Source organism: Phaethon aethereus (assembly GCF_964289735.1).
Source record: "Phaethon aethereus genome assembly, chromosome: 2".
Lineage (NCBI taxonomy): Eukaryota > Metazoa > Chordata > Aves > Phaethontiformes > Phaethontidae > Phaethon > Phaethon aethereus.
The window spans coordinates 125,679,727-125,702,284 of record NC_138582.1 but is presented as its reverse complement, the minus strand read 5'-3'; the positions used below and the strand labels follow the sequence as shown (position 1 = coordinate 125,702,284).

At 42.3% G+C, this 22,558-nt stretch overlaps 1 protein-coding gene across 1 annotated transcript; it reads right to left on the bottom strand.

Moving 5' to 3' along the window:
• Positions 1-8,174: 8,174 nt before the first annotated feature.
• Positions 8,175-18,176, bottom strand: CMTM6 (CKLF like MARVEL transmembrane domain containing 6; the record flags this gene model as incomplete). The annotated part of the gene is made up of 4 exons (XM_082014916.1): positions 8,175-8,596; positions 10,038-10,136; positions 11,054-11,230; positions 18,054-18,176. The coding sequence occupies 4 exons, from the start codon at positions 18,174-18,176 to the stop codon at positions 8,447-8,449; spliced, it is 549 nt and encodes a 182-aa protein (XP_081871042.1). The 3' UTR covers positions 8,175-8,446.
• Between the last annotated feature and the right edge of the window lie 4,382 nt (positions 18,177-22,558).

Sequence of the window (22,558 nt, the reverse complement as noted above, 5' to 3'; positions counted from 1 at the left end):
AGCAGCAGTGACTCAGAGTGTGCGAGTTACCCTTCCCCTGTGATTCACCCTCTAGATCTGCCTCTTCCTCCATCAGCTACTGTGAGAGCTTGGCCCCCAGCTGGAGCATCCTGGGGTAGGGCTGAATAGCCTAAAAGGAATCCCCTTTTACCTTCCCATGTGGAGCTGGGGCAACAGCCACCTCTTAATTCCAGCACTTGCATCTCAGCACTTAACAGAGCTAACACGATAGCTGGGTGGATGGGAAGAGACCAGGCTAGGAGTTGTATACCACCTCAAAGCCTGTAGCTAGCCAAAAGCATCCATTTGCAGCTTCCTTTTATTACATATACTAGCCAGCTGTGATGGTAGTGTATGATTTCCTCCCCCCCCCTCCAGAACAGCCTTGCCAGCACGCACAATTACACTAACACAACTTTCTTTTATTGAGATTATCAGGGGTTGCATGAGGTGGACTGTTGCTGATGGCTTCGTACCACCACAAGTACAAATCACAGCTCTGCCGGTATAATAGCTCCTTTTAAATCAGAAGTGCTTTGTCCATCTAGCAGTCTACTGTTATTTCTACATCTGTAAATTACTCTTAACATAAAACTTAATGATCTGCATCCCCTTTTTTCATGAACCCCAGCCAAAAAAAGAGCACAATGCTCCAGCTGTAGCTAATAAGCTATGGAGGCAGCAGAGCACTCCATTAATGCTCCTCGTGCTCAACAGTTCGTGATGCATGAGAGCTGAATAATTATGTCCTTGTTATCCTCAATTGAGAGGCACAATTGCCAGAAACAAGCGTTTACAATTAAAAAAACGTATCAAGTCAAGGACAACATTTGTTCATTCATAAAACAAGCCTTTCTGAGCAAGAGGACCACGAGGCAGAAAACAGACAGGCTTACTTTGAGACAGTTGTTTATAGAGCTGTATTGTACCCCCTCAGATAGACCTCCATAGCCACTTTATCCCAGCTGTTCTGAGAAACCAGCAGGCAGACCTTTAGCCAAAGCTCTTGTTGCTATGAATTGCGCTAATAGGGAGGTTGAGTTTAGATTTGAGGGAAAGGAATGTTAAGCACGGCCTTAACAACATGAGTATGATAACCACGGATCTGCAGACTTTGAAACAGAGCAGACAGGCATAGGAGAGTGAAAATGGGTGTTGTGTTAATAACAAAAATAGAAGTAGTGAGAGTCTGTCCTCCCTTCTGAGGATGCCTTGTTGCTCACACCAGGGTAGCAGCTCCATATCTTTGGTTAGTGGTGTGCAGAGACTACAGAACAATTAAGTAACTGTTCCTTCCTTACCTACAGATCAACATGAGCAGGGATTTCAGAATAGGGTCTGCACTGACTTGTTTGGAAGAGTGACAGCTGGTGTAAGGGAAGTAGCTAAAAGGAGGGCTGTAGTGCAGAGAGACTTACATTATTTTGAGCAACATTCCACCACTCTCTAAGCAAGGGCAGGGTATATGGTAAAAAACTTGTCATGCTTTTGTCTTAAAATATTATGCTTTCAATAAGTCCAAGAGAGGACTAAAAAGAGAGTTCTGAAGTACACCACAAACTTAGCACTGCAGAGCACTACATGCTTTCATGCAGCAGCACATCTAGCAGCAGATATCTGACTGGGTATTTGCTGTGTGCTGTCCTCACCTGGCTGCAGTGAGTCATGCTACAGAAGAATGTGCTTATGCTGTCATCTCCTTGTGAAGCCCTGACTTTCACCTCAGGACTTGCCAACTTCAAAACAGGCACGACTGTTTTATTTTCCCAGTCCTGTTCTAATATTCAGCCAAGAGATAATGGGTCATAAGAAACAAACTGAAGGAATGATTAGAACACACGGGCTGGTCAAAGCAAGTTTCGCTGGGGTGTCTGGAGGACCGGAATTGCAAGAAGCCCCGTCTGGCAGGCATTACGGCTATGTTTGCCAACATTTCTGTTTGTGGACCGTGAAATTTTTCCAGCGTACATAATTTGCATCTTTTTGATAATAAGCTGCTCTCATTTAACCTGAGCAGGAAGTGCTCAGGTACTCCCCATTCCTTTCTTCTCCCACCCATGATCCACAGACCTTTCATTGAAAACCACAGCATACTACCAACTACGAAAATCTTCCAAGCTGCAGTACAGCGTTATAGGTGCAGGTGTAGTCATGCAGCTGAAGCTTGCCTCTGTGATAAAAAGGAATTCTAAAAGACATCTCTTGACAGTTTACAAAACAAAAGGAATAAAAGTAAAACTCGTTCAAACTGCTTAGGTAAAGTACCTCCTCGAGACAATACTGAGCCGATTATATTATCAAAAAACCTTCAGGCTACCTTTTGAGAAATAAGCAAACGATTGGAAACAGTATCACCAAAATGCACAGTTCAATTTATAGCCACGCTGACGAGAGGGCAAGGGGGCTTCAATGTAGTGAAAATACAGATGAGGAGGTGGCAAAGCCCTCCAGACCAAATCATTCCAATCACAGGATCATCTTTGCCCTCTTGTGGGCAAACTTCTCTCCTGCAGCTTCTCAGCAAAGCATCTGTGCAGACCACTGCACTGTGCCTACGGCACGATCAGAGTTTAAAACGAAAACATTGCTGGCTTGCCTTGTGCTTCCTTTAGCAGGCAACGAATAGCTATCCTGAATGCAAAGAGAAGTCAAACCCAACCCCAGCCGAGTAGCTAACCTTGCTCGGCTCCTTCACGACAGCACGAAAGGAGGCTGTCTGGTAAAGCAGGTGGCTGGTTGCTGTAAGGAGAAAGCCCACCCAAAAGCAAGGAAACATGTACGTGCCTTGAAGGACAGACACACAGACAGCACAACCAGGTGGTGCCTGTGCCCTCAAGAAGGAAAGCCGCAAGCTTGCCAGCCCGTATCCCGGCCTACTGCGCTGTTCTGAGAATTTACAGTAAACTAACTTGGATTACGGTCCCGAGAAAGGAGGTGTCACGATTCTAGCTATAACAGGACTTAAACTGTGTGGTCATGCTCCAAATTATTAAATCTTTATCAATCTTTCTTAGGACTTCCGAGTTAATTTCTCCTGCTGTGTAAATCCACCACTGACGTACCCTTTTAATACAACATTTTACCTCAATTGTTTTCTTGCATCTAGTTTTCAGATTTAATTAAAAGCATTAGAGACCTTTTCCCCTTGTGAATCCTTAGGGTTACACTCAGTTATCGCAACTTCATCAAAGAGACAACCTCACCTTTAATGTTACGATATAAAGAAAAATATACCGTGGCATTCCAGTTTCAGTGCCGGCAGTGAAGAAAGTGCCATTCTCCTCCTGTTTGCAAGATCGCCACCAGGTAATAAGCAATCTGTAGGATTATGAAACTAAAAAGTTACCCTGCCAGAAAGCACGCAGGATTACTGCCTTTTCCTTGCCCCCTGCTGCTGAAAATCGGACGAACATTTTTAAAGGAACCAGCAGCTCCCCCTCAACAAGTAACGCTGTCACCTGCATTCTTCTACACCAGAAGTTATTTGCTCTTACCACCTTTTGCCAGTTTGTGCTCCTCCCTTTAACAAGTCTGCCACTTTATTTTTTTCATCTCCAAGTAATCAAGACAATGGGAAAGCAGCACTTGAGTTACACTTGTCACAGCAATCTATAGACTGGGGTAGGTGTAAAGTCTATTGCAAATTAGTTTGGTTGGACCCTGTGGTATGAGGCAACCCTGACCTTATCAGATCTTTCCTCCTGCAAACTTGCAGTGAGAATATCCAGCTTTGCAAGTTGGACCCTCTTCCCCAGTAACAGGCAAACACAATGGAAGCTCCTTCCTCCAAACTGGGAACAAAGAATGATGTTATTTCCTATGGTTTGCTCTGGGAGAACTCCATAGTGACACCCAATCATAGCAGCAGAAACGAGAAACACTTAAGTTATTTACTAATACTTTATTTTAAAAATGATTACAAAATATTTTTTAAAGTTCTTAAGACCAAAACAGCATAATACATTAAAAAAGACCACAGGTTTAGAATGGAAAAAATACTTAAGCATTTCAAAATTATTTAAATGGAAATTCAAGGCAACACTAGCAACAAAACTGTATAAAATTTTTATTTTGTATCTATAAAACTACTGTATTATCATCCTGATTTAATAATCCTTAAAAGTCACTTAAATTCTCAAAGGTATTCAAAGTGATTGATAGTTCTGAACAGCATAAAATTTAGTATCTAGAGAACTGCTTATGTTTATAGCAACAGACTAAAACAAAGATGAATTTCCATCTTAAAGGCACTACCGGCATCTTGATTCGTTACAATTTTATATAACCTTTCAAAAATTTTACAAAGTTATTTCCCTTCAGTGTCAAAAGCTTGGTATTTTTATTGCACCAAAGTGAACGAGGATCACTGTGATGGCCATTATGCAAAAACACCTTGTGCAGAGCTCTGAGAATTGTATGAGACGGCTCACTGCTTTTTCAAGTTGGAGGGTGCAAAGGTAGAACTCAATTGTAACAGACCACAACCCTTCCCTGCTATTTTTAAGCACAGAGTGCAAGCAGTAAGGCACAATTCCTTCGCATGTTTAAGAACCCAAAGGGCAGTGGTAGCATTGTGATTTTAATGTGGGATAAATGCCAAACACAAAAATTAACATTTGCAATCTACACAATGCATGGGCAGATTTTCAGAGCAGAAACTCACAGTCCAGCCACTTAACAAGTCCTCGCATGTCCTGGAGAATCCTCTGCACTGATTCTCAAGGCACCGTAAACAAAGCCTGAAAGTGGGTGCAGGGCCTTTAAATATTTTTGGACGGGCTCAACTGGAAACGATGAAAGTTTTTAATGTGTCTGAGCAGGCTCACACCTCCACTGCCAAGCACCATGGTGAAGGAGGGAGAAGACAATACCCAGGTAGATGTATGGGGCTAGCCGCTTCTTTCCACAGGTTTTACCACCAGTTAAGATTGTACAGAGACGGTTACTGTGCAAACAGAAGAAATTCAAGATAGCTGCCTGTAACAGCACCTCTACCAGAGCTCCCACCACTCTCCTGAACAACCCCTAATCCACTTTGGTCAAAATCAGCCACCTTAAGGTAAGCAATTTAAATCAAGTAGGCTGATTTCATCAGAAGCAGGCTGGGAAACAAGCAGACTGCTTTGCTGATGGAGCGCGGGAGGGGCAAGCGACATCCAGCCACATGTGCAGAGCTCCTGCAAAACCAGATGTTTAATCCAGCTCCAGCGCCTTTCTCTGGGATCAGTCTAATTCAAAAGACAGACATTCAAAGCCTGGATCCGACACCAGAAGCATCAAAGGGCGCATGTCAAGGCTGCAGGAGACCAGTCTGCTCAGCCACTGCAGCAAGGAAGCCTCTCCCCCACCTCACCTGTGAGGGAAGGAGCTGGGAGGGATACCCACCTGCCCCATTACCTCGGGAAGCTGTTAAAGCAGTTAAGGAAACGACCCCGCGGAAGCACAGGACAGCATACACACTAACAAACCTGCTTCTCAACTACTTTAAAACAGAACAAAAAGAACACCTCATACTTAGAAGCCCAGGATTAATGGTGCCACCGTACAGCAACTGCTGTGTTAGCCAACAAGTGGTTGGGAAGCAACAATTTAGCAATTGCCTTAAACATATAACCAGTATGTGGCTTGTTTGCTCCCAGTACTTAACTACTATGTGACAGATTAATGCCAGCTAGGCAGTATCTGGGATGGAGCACTACATATTGTTGTAGAGAACAGCAGGACCCTTCCTATTAGTGATACTTGGGAAAACAACGAAGCAGTTTCCCAAAGACCGCCGTTGGTTGTTTCCATTGGCTGATGGCAACGCTTGCATCCCTTTCAGTCAGAGATGGAATCTGATCCTCAGATGTATACATGGATCAGTCAACTGGTGAGACAACCTACTTGGAACAGCTAAAACGAAAATGAAAAACATGCCCATAGCCCCTCACTCTAACCCCCCAAAACACACCAGGGGTGCCAGCATGTATGTTGTAGGAGAATCCATCAAACCATTCTGCAAAGGCTGGCAGTATTTGTTTCAAAAGGCCTAATGGTCAGATCATGGGAGTCAGGAGATCTCAGTCACTTCTTGTGACACCAGCTCCTTGTGGCACCTTTTCATAAAAATAACTTGCTCTGTTATTTCAGTTTCTCTGTGACGTATCAGCAGTAAATTTCATAGCTAGAGAGCCAAGGCAGAGAGATGACTTTACAGATGCCTTTTGGTACCAGTGTGTCCAATTCAGGAATGGACACCAATAACAAAGCATTTGGGTGGGGAAAAGTCTATAGAAAAAGCAACCAAAACCCAGAACTCTATTCACATATTTTTGAGCTGAGAAAAATTACAGGAAAAAATACTTCAAGATAAAAGTCCTGTCACGGTGCTGCATTGCTTAATAAATATCAGCAGCACAGTGTTACTCTTACACTATATTTACAGCTTTTAATTATATTTCAAGACTTAGAAGCTACATACATTTTGATGTGAAAACAAATTCAGTAGCATCCTGGGCAATAAAAAAAAAGGAAAAAAAACACCTTTAGAATGTTAATCATAGATATGGACACAATCCCCAAAGTAAGACATTGCAGATCGTAGCAGAGATACGTCTCATTATGGCAAGTTTCATATCACCAGTAACACTGTAAACAAAACATCTGTAATCTACCCAGTTTTCAAAGATAGTTATAGCAAGCTCTGTATACCTAGACTGAGATCAGGTTTTAGTGCAAATGGACACTAATAAATACAAGGGAAAAAAAAAAAGCCAACCCAAAGAGCATTTCTTCTTCACAAAGCAGGAAATTCTATGAAGTAAAGCATGTCTTTTGTGCATGGCTCAAACCAAGCTACAGCTTAAACTTGATGCTTCACACCACCTGTCAAAATTTTACATCCTCCAAGCAAAGTGTAGTGTTAGGCTTAAGTCTCAGACCTTAGAGAGAGAACATCACAAACTCACATCAGAAAGTGGCAGCACTGGAAAAAAAACACTTTGACCTTCTTTTACAGTACTTTGTCCTGTAACAGCTTCCTCATCTTTTTCCAAATGCAGCTTCCTCAGCCGATTTCTGAAGGCCGTGGTCTCAATGCTGCCACAACAGGTTACAGGACTATAAATTTGTCAGACTAGGGTATTGATGAAATGGGGTTAATGCCTGGAAGACACAGCAACTGTCACGAGCATTCAGACAAGAATTGTTTTTGCATAATCAGCTTTTTCTCATTTGCTTTGGTATTTTGGAGCATCTCCTGGCTTACAGCAATTTGCCCTACTTTCAAAGGCGTTCCTCTTAAGTGAGGTCTAGCAGTCTTGCTTCTGCCTCAGACATCTGAAAAATGCCTTTTCACCACTTTATTTCTTTTACAGCCATCAACATCTGGTCTGGTATGTCCATCACTTGTCTAATACATGTTGCATCAGTAGTGTTTCTTGCAGTCCTACAGCCTGTCGCTTTTAAGACAAATCAAGGGTACAAGTGCTTATTTACCTGTTTAGCAGCTGACCTAGTCAGCAACAAGAAGTCTCATGCTAGTGCCATATTTATAAACAAAGAAAACTGTGGGGTTCATAACCATTCTGGCAAAACTTGTCATTTACTATGCATAAACAAGCTGCATATGGCATTAACCTTGCAAGTAATATTCACCAGGATAGTACCAACGTGCTGTAACGTTTTTCCCATAGATGTTCACATAGCCACTTTTTGGGTTACTTTGTGAAAATACTTATTCTTCATCTTTTTTTTCGCTGACAGCTGGCTTTTCAAGTTTCTTCCTGCAACTTCTATAGCTTTCAAAACAATCTGAAAGAAGATTCTGGCATACAAGTCCAAACTTCAATGATCATGGGGTGCAAAACTGTCTCCTTAATATACTATGACATTATCTTCCCCATAAAACCCCTACACTCGCTAGTGCATTAAACTCATCTCCACAGATGGAACTGACACGTATGAATCGTAAAAACACAACCAAACCCCTTAGGTAAAGATAAGCATTTCTGTAAGGCTCCAATTAGGTATCCCTTTTACATTCACAGTTTGACCAGTAAGTACAAGAATGAATTCCGCCGTACTAATTTATAACTCATAACAGAAGTATCTGGTCCATTTATACAGAAAATATCTTTAGGGTATAGCTCAGAACTTATGCATCACACATTAACCTTTATTAGTCACCTCTGTAAAATCAAATCAGCACACTGTTGTCCTTAAGTTATTCTATTTAGACACAAGTTTTTTTAGTGTACATGACCTGGACAGGTGGCAGGACCAGTAACCTTAGAACATGATGCTCAAGATGTCATCACTTGACCTAAGAATCTATAAAAATTTGTGATGAGCAAAGCATACAGAATTGATGAGAAGGAAGAGACAGAAGTTGTTACCTACAGTGCACTGAAAGTTCATTTTAGTTTGCTCCATTAAAAAAAAAAAAAAAAAAGAAGACAGAAAGTTAGCTATGTTTATTCAGTGGCTGATTTTCTGTGGCACTCTGAGTGTTGCCAGGGTTTTCAGGGCATCCATCGATGTTTTGTGTCCGACTGTGAAAATATTCTATAATAGTTTCAACTAAAAATGCACCACTTGCAAGAAATCCAAACACCTGCAAAAGTGAAAGGAATATAGGATTTTAAAACGTACAAACATTAACAGTATTCTAACATTTTTTTGAGAGATCTGCTGGACTATTTATATACATTAATAATGCTTATATAGTAAGATTACAGTCCTCCTTAAATCGGAGGTTCCATATAAATTAGAAACAGATCAGAAATCACAATTCTAGCACATTTAATGCGAAAGTTTTTACAGTTCTCATTCTCTTAATCAAGCTTGAATCATACAGTATGTTCTAAACAGCCCTTAATAGTAAAAGTATATTCATTTTATTGCAAAAATTAGTTATTAAAGAAGCATGGCATTGGTGGTATAGCAGAGCATCTGTCCAAGAGATGGCTTCTAACTCAAGGGACTAAGTGAAGAAGAGTAATACATGGAAGGTAAAGGGAGATAACGTCTGCGGAGCCTAAGCAAGTCCTTATTGGGTCAGCAAGGGGGGTTGAAATGACGTTTTGTTTTCATTATTAATTTCATTTCATTATTAGTCATGGCAAGATAGTGATAAGGAGAAGGTTGGCTTCAGCAGCTGCTTTGAAACAAGGAAACACATGCATTATTCTAATTTTTACCTAAATTTTACACAACTGTTTTTTTCCCCAAAAGCAATTCAACATTAGTAAGTCCTAAATCACAATAGTTTTTGTTTTTCCAGCACCAGAAAAAAAACCCTGAAAGACTTTATACTCAAACCATTAGGTCTGAATATATCAATGTCACAGATGATGACTACATAGAAGTGTGTACCTCTAACAGCTTGTGCTGCCTGTGGAACAGAATTATTTTGCTTTCTTATCTAACTAATTTTTTCTCACATATTCACAATTCCAAGGTTATTCTCAAGAAGTGCCAAATGAGTGAGGAATTACAACATCCACATCCCAAAGCCTCTTCAGTGTTCCCTGGGATATGCATGCCCTGTTGCTCTTATAACTATTTCTGTCACTGAGGAAACTGCTGCTCTCACTGCAGCCTTTGCAAGTCGGCGTTCTCCACATATGCTTTATAATGTCTGGCAAAAGACATGGTTTCTTGCTGACTTTGTGAGGGGGTGGCATTATGAGAGGACAATTGAGGAAAAAAGTGGGCATTTCAGAGATAGGGTATAGGAGAACTGGGGAAGCTCTGAGAGATGAGTCACAGATGACAGGGAAGAATATGGAGCCAAGGCAGTGGAGTCTGAGGAACGCAGAAGCAAGCCACAAACGCTGGGGAGCTGCAAGTGCATGCAGAGCTTTCCAGCTCTTTGGATTTCCCACAGTAAGTTTCTGGAAGGTCTGAAATAGCTAATTCCTCCTGAAACACTGCAATGCACTGAATTCTGTTCCCTGCCCAGTTTTTTCCCTGCAAATTGAGTGAGGTTTAGAGGGCAGAGAAATTAGCATACAAGATAAATACAAAATAAATTATGCAATTTTAAGACTTACACATGCAGCTTTTTCAACAGCAGACCCAAAGCTGGTTGCAGTAAGCACTATTGATGCTAACAGAAAAAAGAAACCTATGGCTGGCATGGCCCAAAAATTCTGCAAATATAAAAAAAAAATGAATGTTATAGAATTGTAGATATACTACTTGAAAAAGAAACAAGCATCATAACAGCAGCTCAGTTAATCTGCCAGTGAATTTATGCTTTGAAACTTTGATGCTAATGGGAACTTCAGAAAATGTATTTTACAGCTATATGCCAAACATTCAACATTATCAACTACTTAAAAGAGTCTGCATTACATACTCACCTGTTTTTGTATTGTTTAAGTATTTCATTCATTTAATCTAACTTCTTTCACAATCAAATCCAGCTCAGGTCAACCATGCTAGCATTATTCCCTGTGTGAAACATCTGAGAAACTGGAAACCTGTAAGTAAACGTGCTTATTCAAATCTCCTGCTACACTGCCTTATCTGTACCTTCACATAAAAAACCCTACTGTTTGCTCTGAAGACAAATAGGAAGGGACACTCCTACGACACTATAATATTGTTTCTGACTTTACAGAGCAATTTTGTGCCACTGCTGGATCTTCTGAAATATAAAAGCATGAACTGTAACAAGTATGATTATTACCAAAAAGGAGGCAGGCTACACCCAGTAGAAAAATAGATAGGGTAAATGGGCAAGTTACAAGTATCATGCTGGCAGTAAACTGTGTTCCGTGTACATACACATATGTGATGACTACACAGTGGTATTAGTCTGCGTGAAAGACTTTCACACAAGTCCTAAAATCCAGCAGGTAACCAACATGACAATTTTGGAAAAGTTGTCAATATAAAAGGGACTCTCAAAGTTGACTTTTTTAACTATAAGATACTTTAATCTGCCCTTTAAATAGAGAAGAAGAGGAGATTCATTCTGCATAGCCTTTTTACTCCACAACAGTCCTTAAGCACTTACAAGAAATGGTTTGTTCTTAAAAAAAAGAGCAAATAATGTCCTTACCACTCTCTGTACTTTATCTTCCCCAAATGTTTCATATACATGAGTGCAATACACACACAGGATCAGGAGGCTGAAAAGAAAGGCACTGCAGCTCATGAATTCAAAGAAGTAAAGTCCGCCACACTTGATGCAATCCTCCACAATTTCTTCACAAATAACGGCCAGAAGAGAGAGAATCTGCAAACAAATAACGTGATTGAGTTGGATCAAGTCTCTAATATCTTCAGCAAATAGATGTCTCTGATATGAACATTACTGAAGACAGCTGTAAGGAAAATCCTCAATCTACAAAGAACATCGTAAAATTATGTGCTCTTTTCTTACAGGCAGAAATAATTATATAGTGACACGGTTTACATTTGCTGTTAAAGTTGGTCAATAAACTACACTCAGGTAAGCTCAGCACACACCACCAAATACAGCCGCCTTCATTAGACAGTCAAGATTCCTCATGTGTGGTTTTGTGCAATTGCCAGCTGGAAGGAGAAGAGGCAGCAGGGAGAGCACACATCCTGCTCAGAATGAGCAAAAATGCTATTGCTTACTACTTAAAACTGCACTGAATTTTAAATGCATTTGCGTTCAGGGCAGAGAGGGAAATTGGACGGCATTGACCCACTCAACTACCTCCCTGACAGTTTACAGCTGATGTTACCTCCCTTTATAATATAAACTTCAGAGAAAGCGCCTGTAGCTAATAGCTCACGTGCTGGTAACAGAAGCTCAGCTGTAGTTGTAGGAATCAAAACTTTAAACTATGTTTAAGCTATGGGACAGTGTTTGATCTATGCAGGAGCTTATGTTCACCTTCCTGCGACAGTATGTTTTGAGGAAAGAACATGAGCTAATTCCTGTACAGTCACCATAGATCTGCTGCTGGACTTTTCTACTGTTTTATTGTACAAGAAAGAATATTGCTTTATTTAAATTTTGAACCCTTCTTGCTAGTTTCCTTCATCCCATAAAGTTAGCACAGGATTATAGAACTTGTAGTAAGGCGTTCAACAAATTAAAACAAAACCATTAGTAAGAATCAGACTCGGTCATAAAATTGAGACTGATAGAAGGACGATGATCCTATTTTTAATAAAAGTATATGGGCAATAACGAGGTTGACATTCTTCATTAAAAAAAAAAAAAAATCATGTTCTTGGAAAATAACCACCAGCCTTCGGTTTCAGTTTTTCTGACAGTAAAAATAAGAACAACAATTCAGCATGTGGGAACTGTAAATTCCCCCTGCTAAGCCAGACTTCAGAAAGGCACTTCAAAGCATCATGTTTTGAAAATGCTGCAGTCATATAAAGTAAACAGGATCTCAGAAAGGGAAAGAACCTGAGCTGGGAAACTTAAATATTACTATCAGGCCTGCACATACTTCCCTCCTCTCCCACAGAGGCTGGCAAGGCAAAGTTCTGGGCAGCCTTCGCACCTAAAACAGTGACTACAACGGCTGTCTGGGGAATGTTTTGAACTCCGAATTTCCAATTTTTAAATATTTCTTTGCATTTCAAAAGATTTGCCTACAGCTGCATCCAATGACTTTCAATTTCACATTTTTCACAAGGTCAGATAAAGTGTGAGATACATTTTCATGTGTAGTTCTAGCTCTTTTTATCAGCACTGAGAACTGAATACCATCACTTTCACCCAGGATTAAAGAGAACTGAAAGGAAGTAAACCTGCCCTTAAAAGAATTTATGAGCCCAGATAACCATAATATGATCTAAATAACTGGAAAAGCCTCTCTGCTAAGCATACAAACAAGTAGAAAAAAATCCCACTCAAAGAGCAGCTATAAAGGGTTCAGTATCAAATAAATGAGATTTACCAAGTGGGACTTGTCCAAGTCAATATTCCATTTTTTATTAATAAGATGAATAACAAAATAGAGTACATCATTGATTAAAGTTCTTCACGCCAAAGCTTTTTTAAAGTAGTGTATCAACAGCACATTTATAAGCTGCCAGAGAGTTCTGCTTGGGTTTCTTAACTTGCTTCTTGGTATCACTATGAGAAACAAAAGGGATTACTCTGTTGTCCTACTACAAAAAATGAACATTTTAAAATACCACTAAAAGAGTTGTTCCTAACTTCGGTTTGTATAGTTGGAACTACATAACATAGCAAGGAGTGTTTTCTAGTATTAGCCAGAAGATTATCGTCTCTATTATTCATCCTGCCATTAGATAGAACATGAGCCACTGTAAACGAGCCAGGAGATTACACATTTCATTGTTTCCCAAGAACGGTTGAGCTGGAGATCGACTTTCATCTGTCAGCGTTAGTCCTAGGATGAGTGCAGACCTCTGGAGGCTCACATGAAGCAGCCAAAGCTCCTTCTGTTTTGTTTTTATCTCTGCCTCCTCCACACCGATCCCATGGAGAATCCCTAGCAGCTAATACCCAGAATATCACTATTGCTTTTGTTTGAGCTGTCAGTAACGAGTGGAGAGGGGCAGGTCAGTAGTTCCTAATTTTCTTAAGAGCTAAACCTTCTGGGCAGAGTTTCTTTCACCCTGAAGCCCAGGGTAACACCTGAAGAGAAGAGCAGGCAGCCGCTACCTTCCTTCCCTCTCGCCCAGAGCCCTGCACTGTTGTAGATGCGCTGCCAGCGATGGTGGGGAGGCAGAGGTTACCCGGGGACAGAGAGAGGCTGGCACCAGGCTCACTCATTCCTGCAGCAAAATCCACACCTCGCCATATGCACGCACTGCTTGCTTTCCTGTGTGCTGTGAAGGGAAAAGTATCGTTGGAGATGCACTTTTAAGCTTTTTTTTCTATTATTATTATTAGTCCTATCTATCTGTAGGTACACCAGAAATTAAATGTCTTCATCTGTCCCTTACCAGCAAAAAGTTACTTGTTGATACTGACATTACTGTTGGAAGTTTCTACACAAGAGCCAAGTTTCTAAAGTAGATTTAATAAGTGAAGGCTACAAAAGAATGCTACAAAAATAAAGCAGATGAAGGAATTTTCCAACAGGCCTGTGAAAACGCTCAGCAGTGATATTCTTCTAGTTCAGATGGGTGCACATATTACTTCTGTAAGTCACCATGATCAAGGCTACTATAGGAAGTGAACAGCTCAGAAAAAGAGCGGATGTTTAAGACTGAATTACAATTTTCCTTTCCAGATAGGGCATTTTGGTTGAAGTCAAACAATAGTTGACAAGTGTTTCTGCTTGAGATAAGAATTCATTTCTACCTCAATCTTGGCACAATATGCGCCGTGCCATTTACCTTTGTGCAGAATTTAAACCAGTCATGGACCAACAAAAACACTCCTGTATAAAAAAAAAAACAAACAACAACCAACCTAGAAACCCATGCAACAAGCATGCCTCCTAGCATCCTTTTTGACAGTTACATTTTCATGATTTCATTTGCCCAAAAAGCTTTTAAAAACAGGCTAAGAGTACAATCTGTGCCATTATTAATCAGAAGAAAAGCATTTCTAAGGTCTAAAACCCAATTTTCTACAGGTGATTTCATAGTATGTTGTAAAATACTTGATCACTTTTATAAGGAAGACAGTTACAGTCTGTGTATATATATACACAGACTATATATACACACACACAGAGAGTGCAATACTCTGTTCAGCAGTCCACGTGAGTGATTATCGGTGCATAATCCAAATAACAACTGACAATCACTATTATAACACACAGAAGGCTAAGAGATGCTAATGACCATTGCCATCACTTTACCAAAACAGGAACATTTCTCTTACTGGAGATACTGAGGCTTCCACCTTCAGTAACTTCTGGGGCTTGTTTAAAGTATTTTGACCAAGAAATCCAAGATCTGTGCATTTTGGTAATGGGAAACAAGGGGGGGGATGACAATGACTGTTGGAAATTAGAAGGGTGAATGACTGTAATTCCATTTTCTTTTTCCTCTTGTTGAAGGACAGGTACAGGCCATACACTTCTAATTCTTTAGGAGCGTATCAAGCAGCTATCCATTCTGTTTAGGATAATCATAATTTTCCTTTTTCCTACCTAGAAAGCTTTTTAAATAATGCCTCTGTTCAGGTAAACAGTTTAAGACTTTAATACACCAATAAATTTGTGTACATCATAGTTTATTTTAGTCTGTGAACCTACTTACATAAATGATCTGCTTGTCTGGGAGCAACAGCCAGCAGATCTTCCTTTACTAATCTCCAGTAGATGAAGTAAAAGTTTCTATCCTGTTATATTTATCTATTTAAAGCACTCTTGGGTGTGATTTCTTTTTTTTTAACACTCTTATTTTTGGCAGTGTTACCATTACCTTTACCAGTACTCAAGAATCTTATGTTTATGGTTGAAGGTTTTTTTGACTGTGTACGACACAAAATTTAAAAACTGAATGTCCTCTTCTCTGTTGCATTAAGAAGCAGAGCAATTTGGCAGAAACTAAACCCCCTTGCTTTCCAGTCGATCCTCAGATATCAGAGGGACTGGGGGCGGCTGAGCTTAGGTTCTGAATGATGCCCAAAGTCAGCGTTAGTAGTCCGGTCGCGCCCAACACCTTCATTGGACTATCACGGGTCCGGATGCACTACTAACATCACACTACCTGCTCAGCCGGACACCTCGTGAACTCACACAGCCGCACTCAGAGGTACGGTCGCGTTCAGGGACAACACACACACGGCTGAGTCAATTAATAGTGTGATTTATTGAAGCAAGAGATACACAGGTTCTTTGGATTGCCGGTGATAAATTCACTGTCTGCAAAGCACGTGCAAATGCCAAAAATAGGAGTAACACTACTTGGCTATAAACGCGTTAAAAGATATAAAGTGACTCTATAGAGATTTCTAAGTTTCCCGGGGAGGCACTTGGTATGACCAAGTGTTTGAATCTTACCCAACGGCATCCCGATGGGGGGGAAGAGAGGCTCAGCCCGTCGACTGATCCCAGAAGTTAAAATAGTACACGATGATGGTATCTTCCCTAACATCCAGCTCTTAAAACATTATTTTATAGTGTTTTACTTTGCAGGTGGAGCTTGAGTGACTCTAGTCATACATACCTTTGTCAGGATTGGTGCAGAGTTCTCTCACTTTGCGTTTAAAGGTACAGACTAGGAAAAATTCAGTGCGCACGCTCATTGAGGAGGGGTCGCACCTTGGGAGGGTGGTAACTTTTGAGAGGGGTGTGCGTTTTAGTATTATAATGATATTATAATTAGCAAAGTTCACTCCAAGTACAGCACTTCATCAAAGTTGACAGGTCCTTGGCCCAGGACATTGCAAGCGCAGCTTATCAATGTACATACTGTGCACCCCTAAACTCCCCTGTTCATAGAGCATGGCTGCGAGGTCTCCACTCCGCTCCACCCTCCATGTAATCTCTCCCAGAGTCAGCACACCAGGTGCCCCTGATGTTGCCAACATCCAAGGCCATCCAGGGAGTCTCCATGGCACAGACCCGTTGTACATGAGTGCTACGTTCCATCTGGTTTCAAGGCTGTTGTTAGAGGGTAAATTTCCAAAGTACCCCTCAGCGTTTACTCTACACTCTGCAATGGTGAAGTAATGAGAAAGTGTTGGAAATCACCTACAATTCCCGTGAGCATGAGACATCTGACTAAAAAGCCACTTTGGTGGCTGGAAAATGTACCCTGACACACATTTACAGTCAGCTGCGCCTTCCCACTGCTGGTTTCACTACCTCCCTGCCAGTACTTCAGAATGATGTTCCTCGCGTCCTTACCAGCAGTCGCACTGGCATGTTTTGGAACAGTCCATGGCCCAATGCAGAACATATAGGAGTCTGAATAGGGTGCCCAACTGCTGAATGTGTTCAGGAATAACATTACCCATAGCAAAAAGCAAGCAGAATATTAGCCTTTTACTTCCTGGTTGGCATAGGACTGCCCAACATGAAGCGAAGCACTGCAATGACTCATACAATAGGCCACCATCAACACTACATGTTTCTGGTGCAATTTTCGACCATGAGTCATGGGAGAAATAAGCACCCCGGTTTTATCACAGACAGCACAGCTTGATAAGCTGGCAAACGGGCTGCAAGGGCAGCAGGAGTGGGAGGTCTGGATCTGATGACCAGCAAGCCCTTCCCAGTTTCTACTGCCCTACCCTGAGGTTCACCCAATGACTTCTACCTCCTGTTTTCATCCAACATGGCCCTCAGAAGAAAATATTAAGTTTCCCGTGAAGTTTCCCTCTAATTTTAAACAGTTAACGACCGCAGTCAGCTGAACCACGCCGGCTGCACCACTGAACTTGGTCGCACGACGCATGCAACCATCAGATGTCAGCACCGGCTCCTGTAGCTAGAACACGAAAAAGGAACAAGGCTGTTACTTCCCCACCATAAAATAATCTGAACCTGTACAGATGGCGGCACTCTAGGACACTATACCAGCTTTCCAGCGGAGTTACATGTCTGTGCTGCTTTAGTGACCAACAGCAAAGGCGCGCTTTGCCTCCGCTACGCCTTAAGTCAGGCTTTCTGGTGGAGCGCGCCCTTCCCTGACCGACAGAAAGAATTCCCCTGAAGTCTGTGTACAGCCATCTCACCCAGCCTGCGCTTTGCCAGTGAGGAGCTTAATTTTTAAGCGCCGGCGGGGGGGTATCCTAAAGCCGGAGGTCATCACAACACGCTCATTCCTAGACCAAAGCTGCGCAACCGGTGACGCCTGTGAAGCAGCATCGGGAGCGGGCCCAGCCGGCAGCGCGGCGCCAGCTGCTCAGCCCCACTCCGCCGCCCGTAGCCCCGCGCAGCCGAGCACGGCCACCTCGGTGAGACTTTCGGCCTCTGCCCGCCCCTCCAGGCAGCCATTCTACCGGGGGTGCTCGCTGCGCGCAAGGCCCGGCATGTCCCCGGTCGCAGGGGGAAACGGACGGACAGACACAGGTCACGGCTGCTGCCTGTGGCGGCGCGCGGCGGGCGGTCAGTCAGCCAACGGCCGCCCTCGCGCGCCAACGGCCGCGCCCGCCGCTCGCCGCCGGGCTGAGGAGAGAAGAGGGGACTCACCGCTTGGAGCGCTTTGGTGGGCAGCCGCCATCCCCGCAGGTGCCGCAGGGTGCAGCCGAAGGGGCGGCGGGACGGCTTGGCCTGCGGCTCGGTGGTCTCGTTGTATACGGCACCGTTCTCCATGGCCGCGCCGCCGCCGGCTGCGAGCCGGGGGAAAGCGAAAGCAAAAGGGCGGCGGCGGCGGCGGCGGCGGCGGGAGGGGCGGGGAAGGAGAAGGGGAAGGCGGCCGCGGCCTGCCTGCCTAGGCAGGACCTGCCCCGGCGGGACCGAGGCGCTTCCTGCAGCGAGCGCCATCGCCCCCCTCCGGCGGCGAGCGGGGCGGGCGGTGGCGCGGGGGTCGCCTCAGGCCTGGGGGTGCTCTCAGTTTTGTTAGGGGTGCTTATTAAGAAGAGTTTCCAACGTTATTTACTGTCCTGTTTGTCGCACGAGATTATGTATCGGAAGGATTTTTTAAGCCAAAGCTTTCCCTGCTTACCATCCTTGTTGTCAATGAGAGACAACAGTAGTACCCCCGAGTCTCTACTAATATACTTCTGTACCTTTGCCCAGATTTTAAAGGAAGCTATGGCTTTTGGTTTTATGTAAGGGAAGATTGAGCCCGTTGTATGTAAGCAAAGCTGTGTTGCACTTTTATATTATTAATGTATTATCCACAGAACTATGATGGTCCTTCATATTCAAGTTCAGATGTATTTCATGTACTTAAGTCAAATACAATCTCTTGATAGAAAAGATGGAGATTTGCTTTCTTAATCTTAGCTTTATACACGCTTAGGAAACAGAGCAGGCTGTTGAGACTCTGCCTCTCTTTCAGAACTGCACAGTGAAGGGGAAGGATGTGTGCTAGTGACCCATGAGGTAAGTGCTATTTTTAACTCCACCAAGGGACACTATTAACTGGACAGATGGAGTAGCATGGGTCAGATAAAAGCAGCTGGGCAACACTCTGTGCTGAATGTGTACCAGCAGGCCATATGCATGACCTCTCCCACTAAGATGAACACAAGCCAGGGGAACATGCAGGCTCCCCAGGCAGGATGGTACAGACTTGTCTGTGCCACAAACAATGTTCAGCTGCAGGAATTGGCTTGAGAGGCAAATGAGTAGTGCAAGTCCCGTAATTCCCAAGGCATGGGAGTTTCCACTAAAATAAGTAAGGTATCACCATGGGTGTGCCCTAGCTTCTGCCTGGGGTTGGGATGAGTCTAACATAGCTCTGCTGGCAGCATCCCAGACTGCAGGACTGAGCAGATAGGCAGTGTCAGTAACATCTAGTGTTACCACTTAAGAGTCCCCAGTGCCTTCATTACCTTTTTTTTTACACTGTACTAAGTACATTATAAATAAGATTACATTACAGAGGCTGACATCTCTCTTCTGAGGAAATCACCTTTTTGTTTTGTTTTCTTTCTTGATAATACCTCAAAACTGGGTGAATAACTCCAAAGCCACAAAGCGTGTGACTAGGCTATGCTGTGGTCTGAGGGAGACAGGACTTAACGGAGATAGAAGCCATTACCAGTTCTTTTAAGGTCTTCGGTAGCATCTAAGGCTGTTTTTGAATCTTTACGAATGTCTTAATGCAGCATTGCTAGATTATGAACACAGATGTTAGTATTGAAGACAACTGTCTTGAGGAGAGACTGCTTTTCAAGAAGTCACAGAAACACAAGACAAGCCTACAAAAGATAAAATATATGACAACCTTTTTCAAGTTACTGTTATCTTTAAGAGTTGTTTTTCCTGTTCAGGCCTTTTCCAGGAAATACATATCAGTGATGCATGAATTATAAAGGCTAGCTTGCCATTTAAAGCCTAACTTACTTAGGCCACTTTATTTATTTATAAAGAGGTGCAAGAAAAGCAAAACAACAGCAGAGCTACAGGAACTGTAAGATCATGTGACAGAGAAGGAATGAAAAGTGGACAACAGCGTAGAACCTGATAGCTTCAAAATACTTCAAGCATTATGTTAAAACATAGAAATGCTGCTATTCACACAAACCACAGGTGTTCTTCACCCTTTTCATCTGCACTGTCTTTCAAGTACAGTATCTCTCCTTTAAAGAGAGAATGCAAATCAAAATAACAGTTATGATAAATAACAAGCATGTTTAATGCAAGTAACTCTAATTAGCTGGCTGTGATGTAATGGAAATCCCATTCCAGATGTACATATATTTATTTCCTTCTGTTTACATGCTACACCTGACAGAGTTTTCAAAAAGAAGTCTTTCTTACTCCCCCATGGCCTCTGTTGGAATGTCAGGACCAGAGCTAAAGGCAGGACATGGTGGCAGAGAAGCAGCCCTGGAGTTAGATCCTGAGCTACAGTAACATCTCCAGTCAGGCAGGCAAGAGAGTGGGAGATCAGTGGAAGCAATTAGTGATGAGTGACCTAGTTTTCCCCCTCGTTACATCTTCTCCAAAGATACCCACCATAGTGACCAAAAAGCAATACCAATTAAGTTGAGAAAGCCACCTCATTAGGGGAGATCACAGTGTACACAGTAAAGCTGTATGACTTTTAACCACTCCTTGCCACTGATGTTGAAATTATTTACGAAAAAGTGTGACTGGAGCTCCTTGAAGGAGTAAATGCCAGCTACTGGAATAAGGTGGATACAGGCCAGGGCTGCATTACTGTTTTCATGAAGTGACACCCCAGTGGCTCTTTGGCACCAGCTTTGTGCTGTGCTACAGTATGACGCTAAAGCCTAAATCCCTCACACTCAGAATTAGTGATAGGGCTCCACTGACCTCATGAGTAAATATTCACCTTTTCTCACATTCATAAATGCAGTTGTGGCTTTTTTTTGCTTTTCTTCTCAGAGGGCGAGGGAAAGGAAGGTGAGGAATGGAAGGGCAACTTAAAAGCCCAAACCAGTGAAAGACCCTGACTGTCATTTGAAGGGTGGTGAGGTTTACTGCTACTGCCCAATTTGGGGAGCTCCAGTGAAGTCAGCCAGTCAGAGACACAGCTCTCTCCCTGGTCTCAGTTCTGGTGCTCCCACACAGGCATGTGTGGGACACAAGCATTTTGCTCATGGCTCTAGCCTCATGTATTACATGAAGTAAATACAGGATAACTAACTAGTAAATGGAATATTCCAAGTACTGTGACCAGGAGCTCAGAAAAGACTTTAACAGCTATTTCTGAGTATCCCTTATGGCACAAGAGAAAAAAATCCCTCAACTCTCCCTTTCCCAAATGCATAGTTAGGCCAACTCTTGTCAGTGGTTTTCTGCGTGTGTCTGCATGGCACAGAGACCCATAAAGCCATGAGGTATTTGATAGACAGCAGTTCGGCAGCTGCAGGTGTCATCCTGCAAATTAAGGTTGCTCCCCAAGAAGAAACTGCAGCCCAACAGGCTGGTATTTACATTTAATACTAAAGTATTAAAGGCACACAGGAGTGATTAGAAGCAAAATTACGGGTTATTCATGCTGTTATTCTTTCTAAAATTGAGGTCATCACAAACCTAACCCATCTATGGTTTAGGGTGTGAAAGCACAACACGAGGATTATAATAGAAGTATCTTTGCCAAATTAGCTTCACTGTTTTACTGAATTTATTTTTTATTTAGTTTTGGTGCCTGACTTGATGGTGAAGGAAGGAGAACAGGGACTGGCACTACATTTTGTGAAAAGGGCCTTCTGTCACAGAGACTCATTTTGGATGATAGTTCCGGTAAATCCCACCTTAATCCTCTACTCTTGCCAAAGCAGTAGTCAGGGGAATTACAACTCAAGAGGACAAAGCAACCAGCCTACTGGGCTTATCAGAAGGAAACAAGAAGCGAAAGCCATCAGGTTACACAGAAACAGAGTCTTGGATGTTTTCTTTTTAAGGAAAGGAACTTAACTTATCCTAAGTAAAGATATCTTAAAGTTGTTGTTCCCCCCACCAAACAGCATGAGCAGGCTGTAGCTAGATAGTAACTGCAGTGTCAAGAGAATCTTGAACTTTAAGGAGGGAAGCAGGCTACTTTAGTTTTATAGAATGTAAAGGTATGGTAGAGACCAGAGTTCTTACTTAGCCTTTTTGTAAATAATAATAAATAATAAAATAATAAAACCCCAGAACAACCAAAACAAAACAGCTATCAGGGTTTAGGGAAGAAATACATTTAGAAGCTTTAAATATGCAGAAGTGACATTTTGCCAACTTTGTTTTAAGAAGTGAAATTATAATGACTCTAATTATATAGGTTTTCCCCTGTCCCAGCCTCCACGAAAAGAGGGCACTTGGTACAACAGCTCTTAATATCTTACATGTCTAGTTTTACAGCTTTGGAAAGTGTATTGTGCTTTGACAGATGCTCAAATGAACTAAATTACAGATTGCAGAAGCTAAAGTTTTCTTTCAAAAATCTGGACAGTTTAAGATGGTGCTCTAAACCCCAAAGTTTCACCCTACCAACACATACCACTGCAGCTGTACAAGGAAGCGTACTGGTAATGATACAAACAGGGCCCATTCTCTGAAGCACATTTCAAATT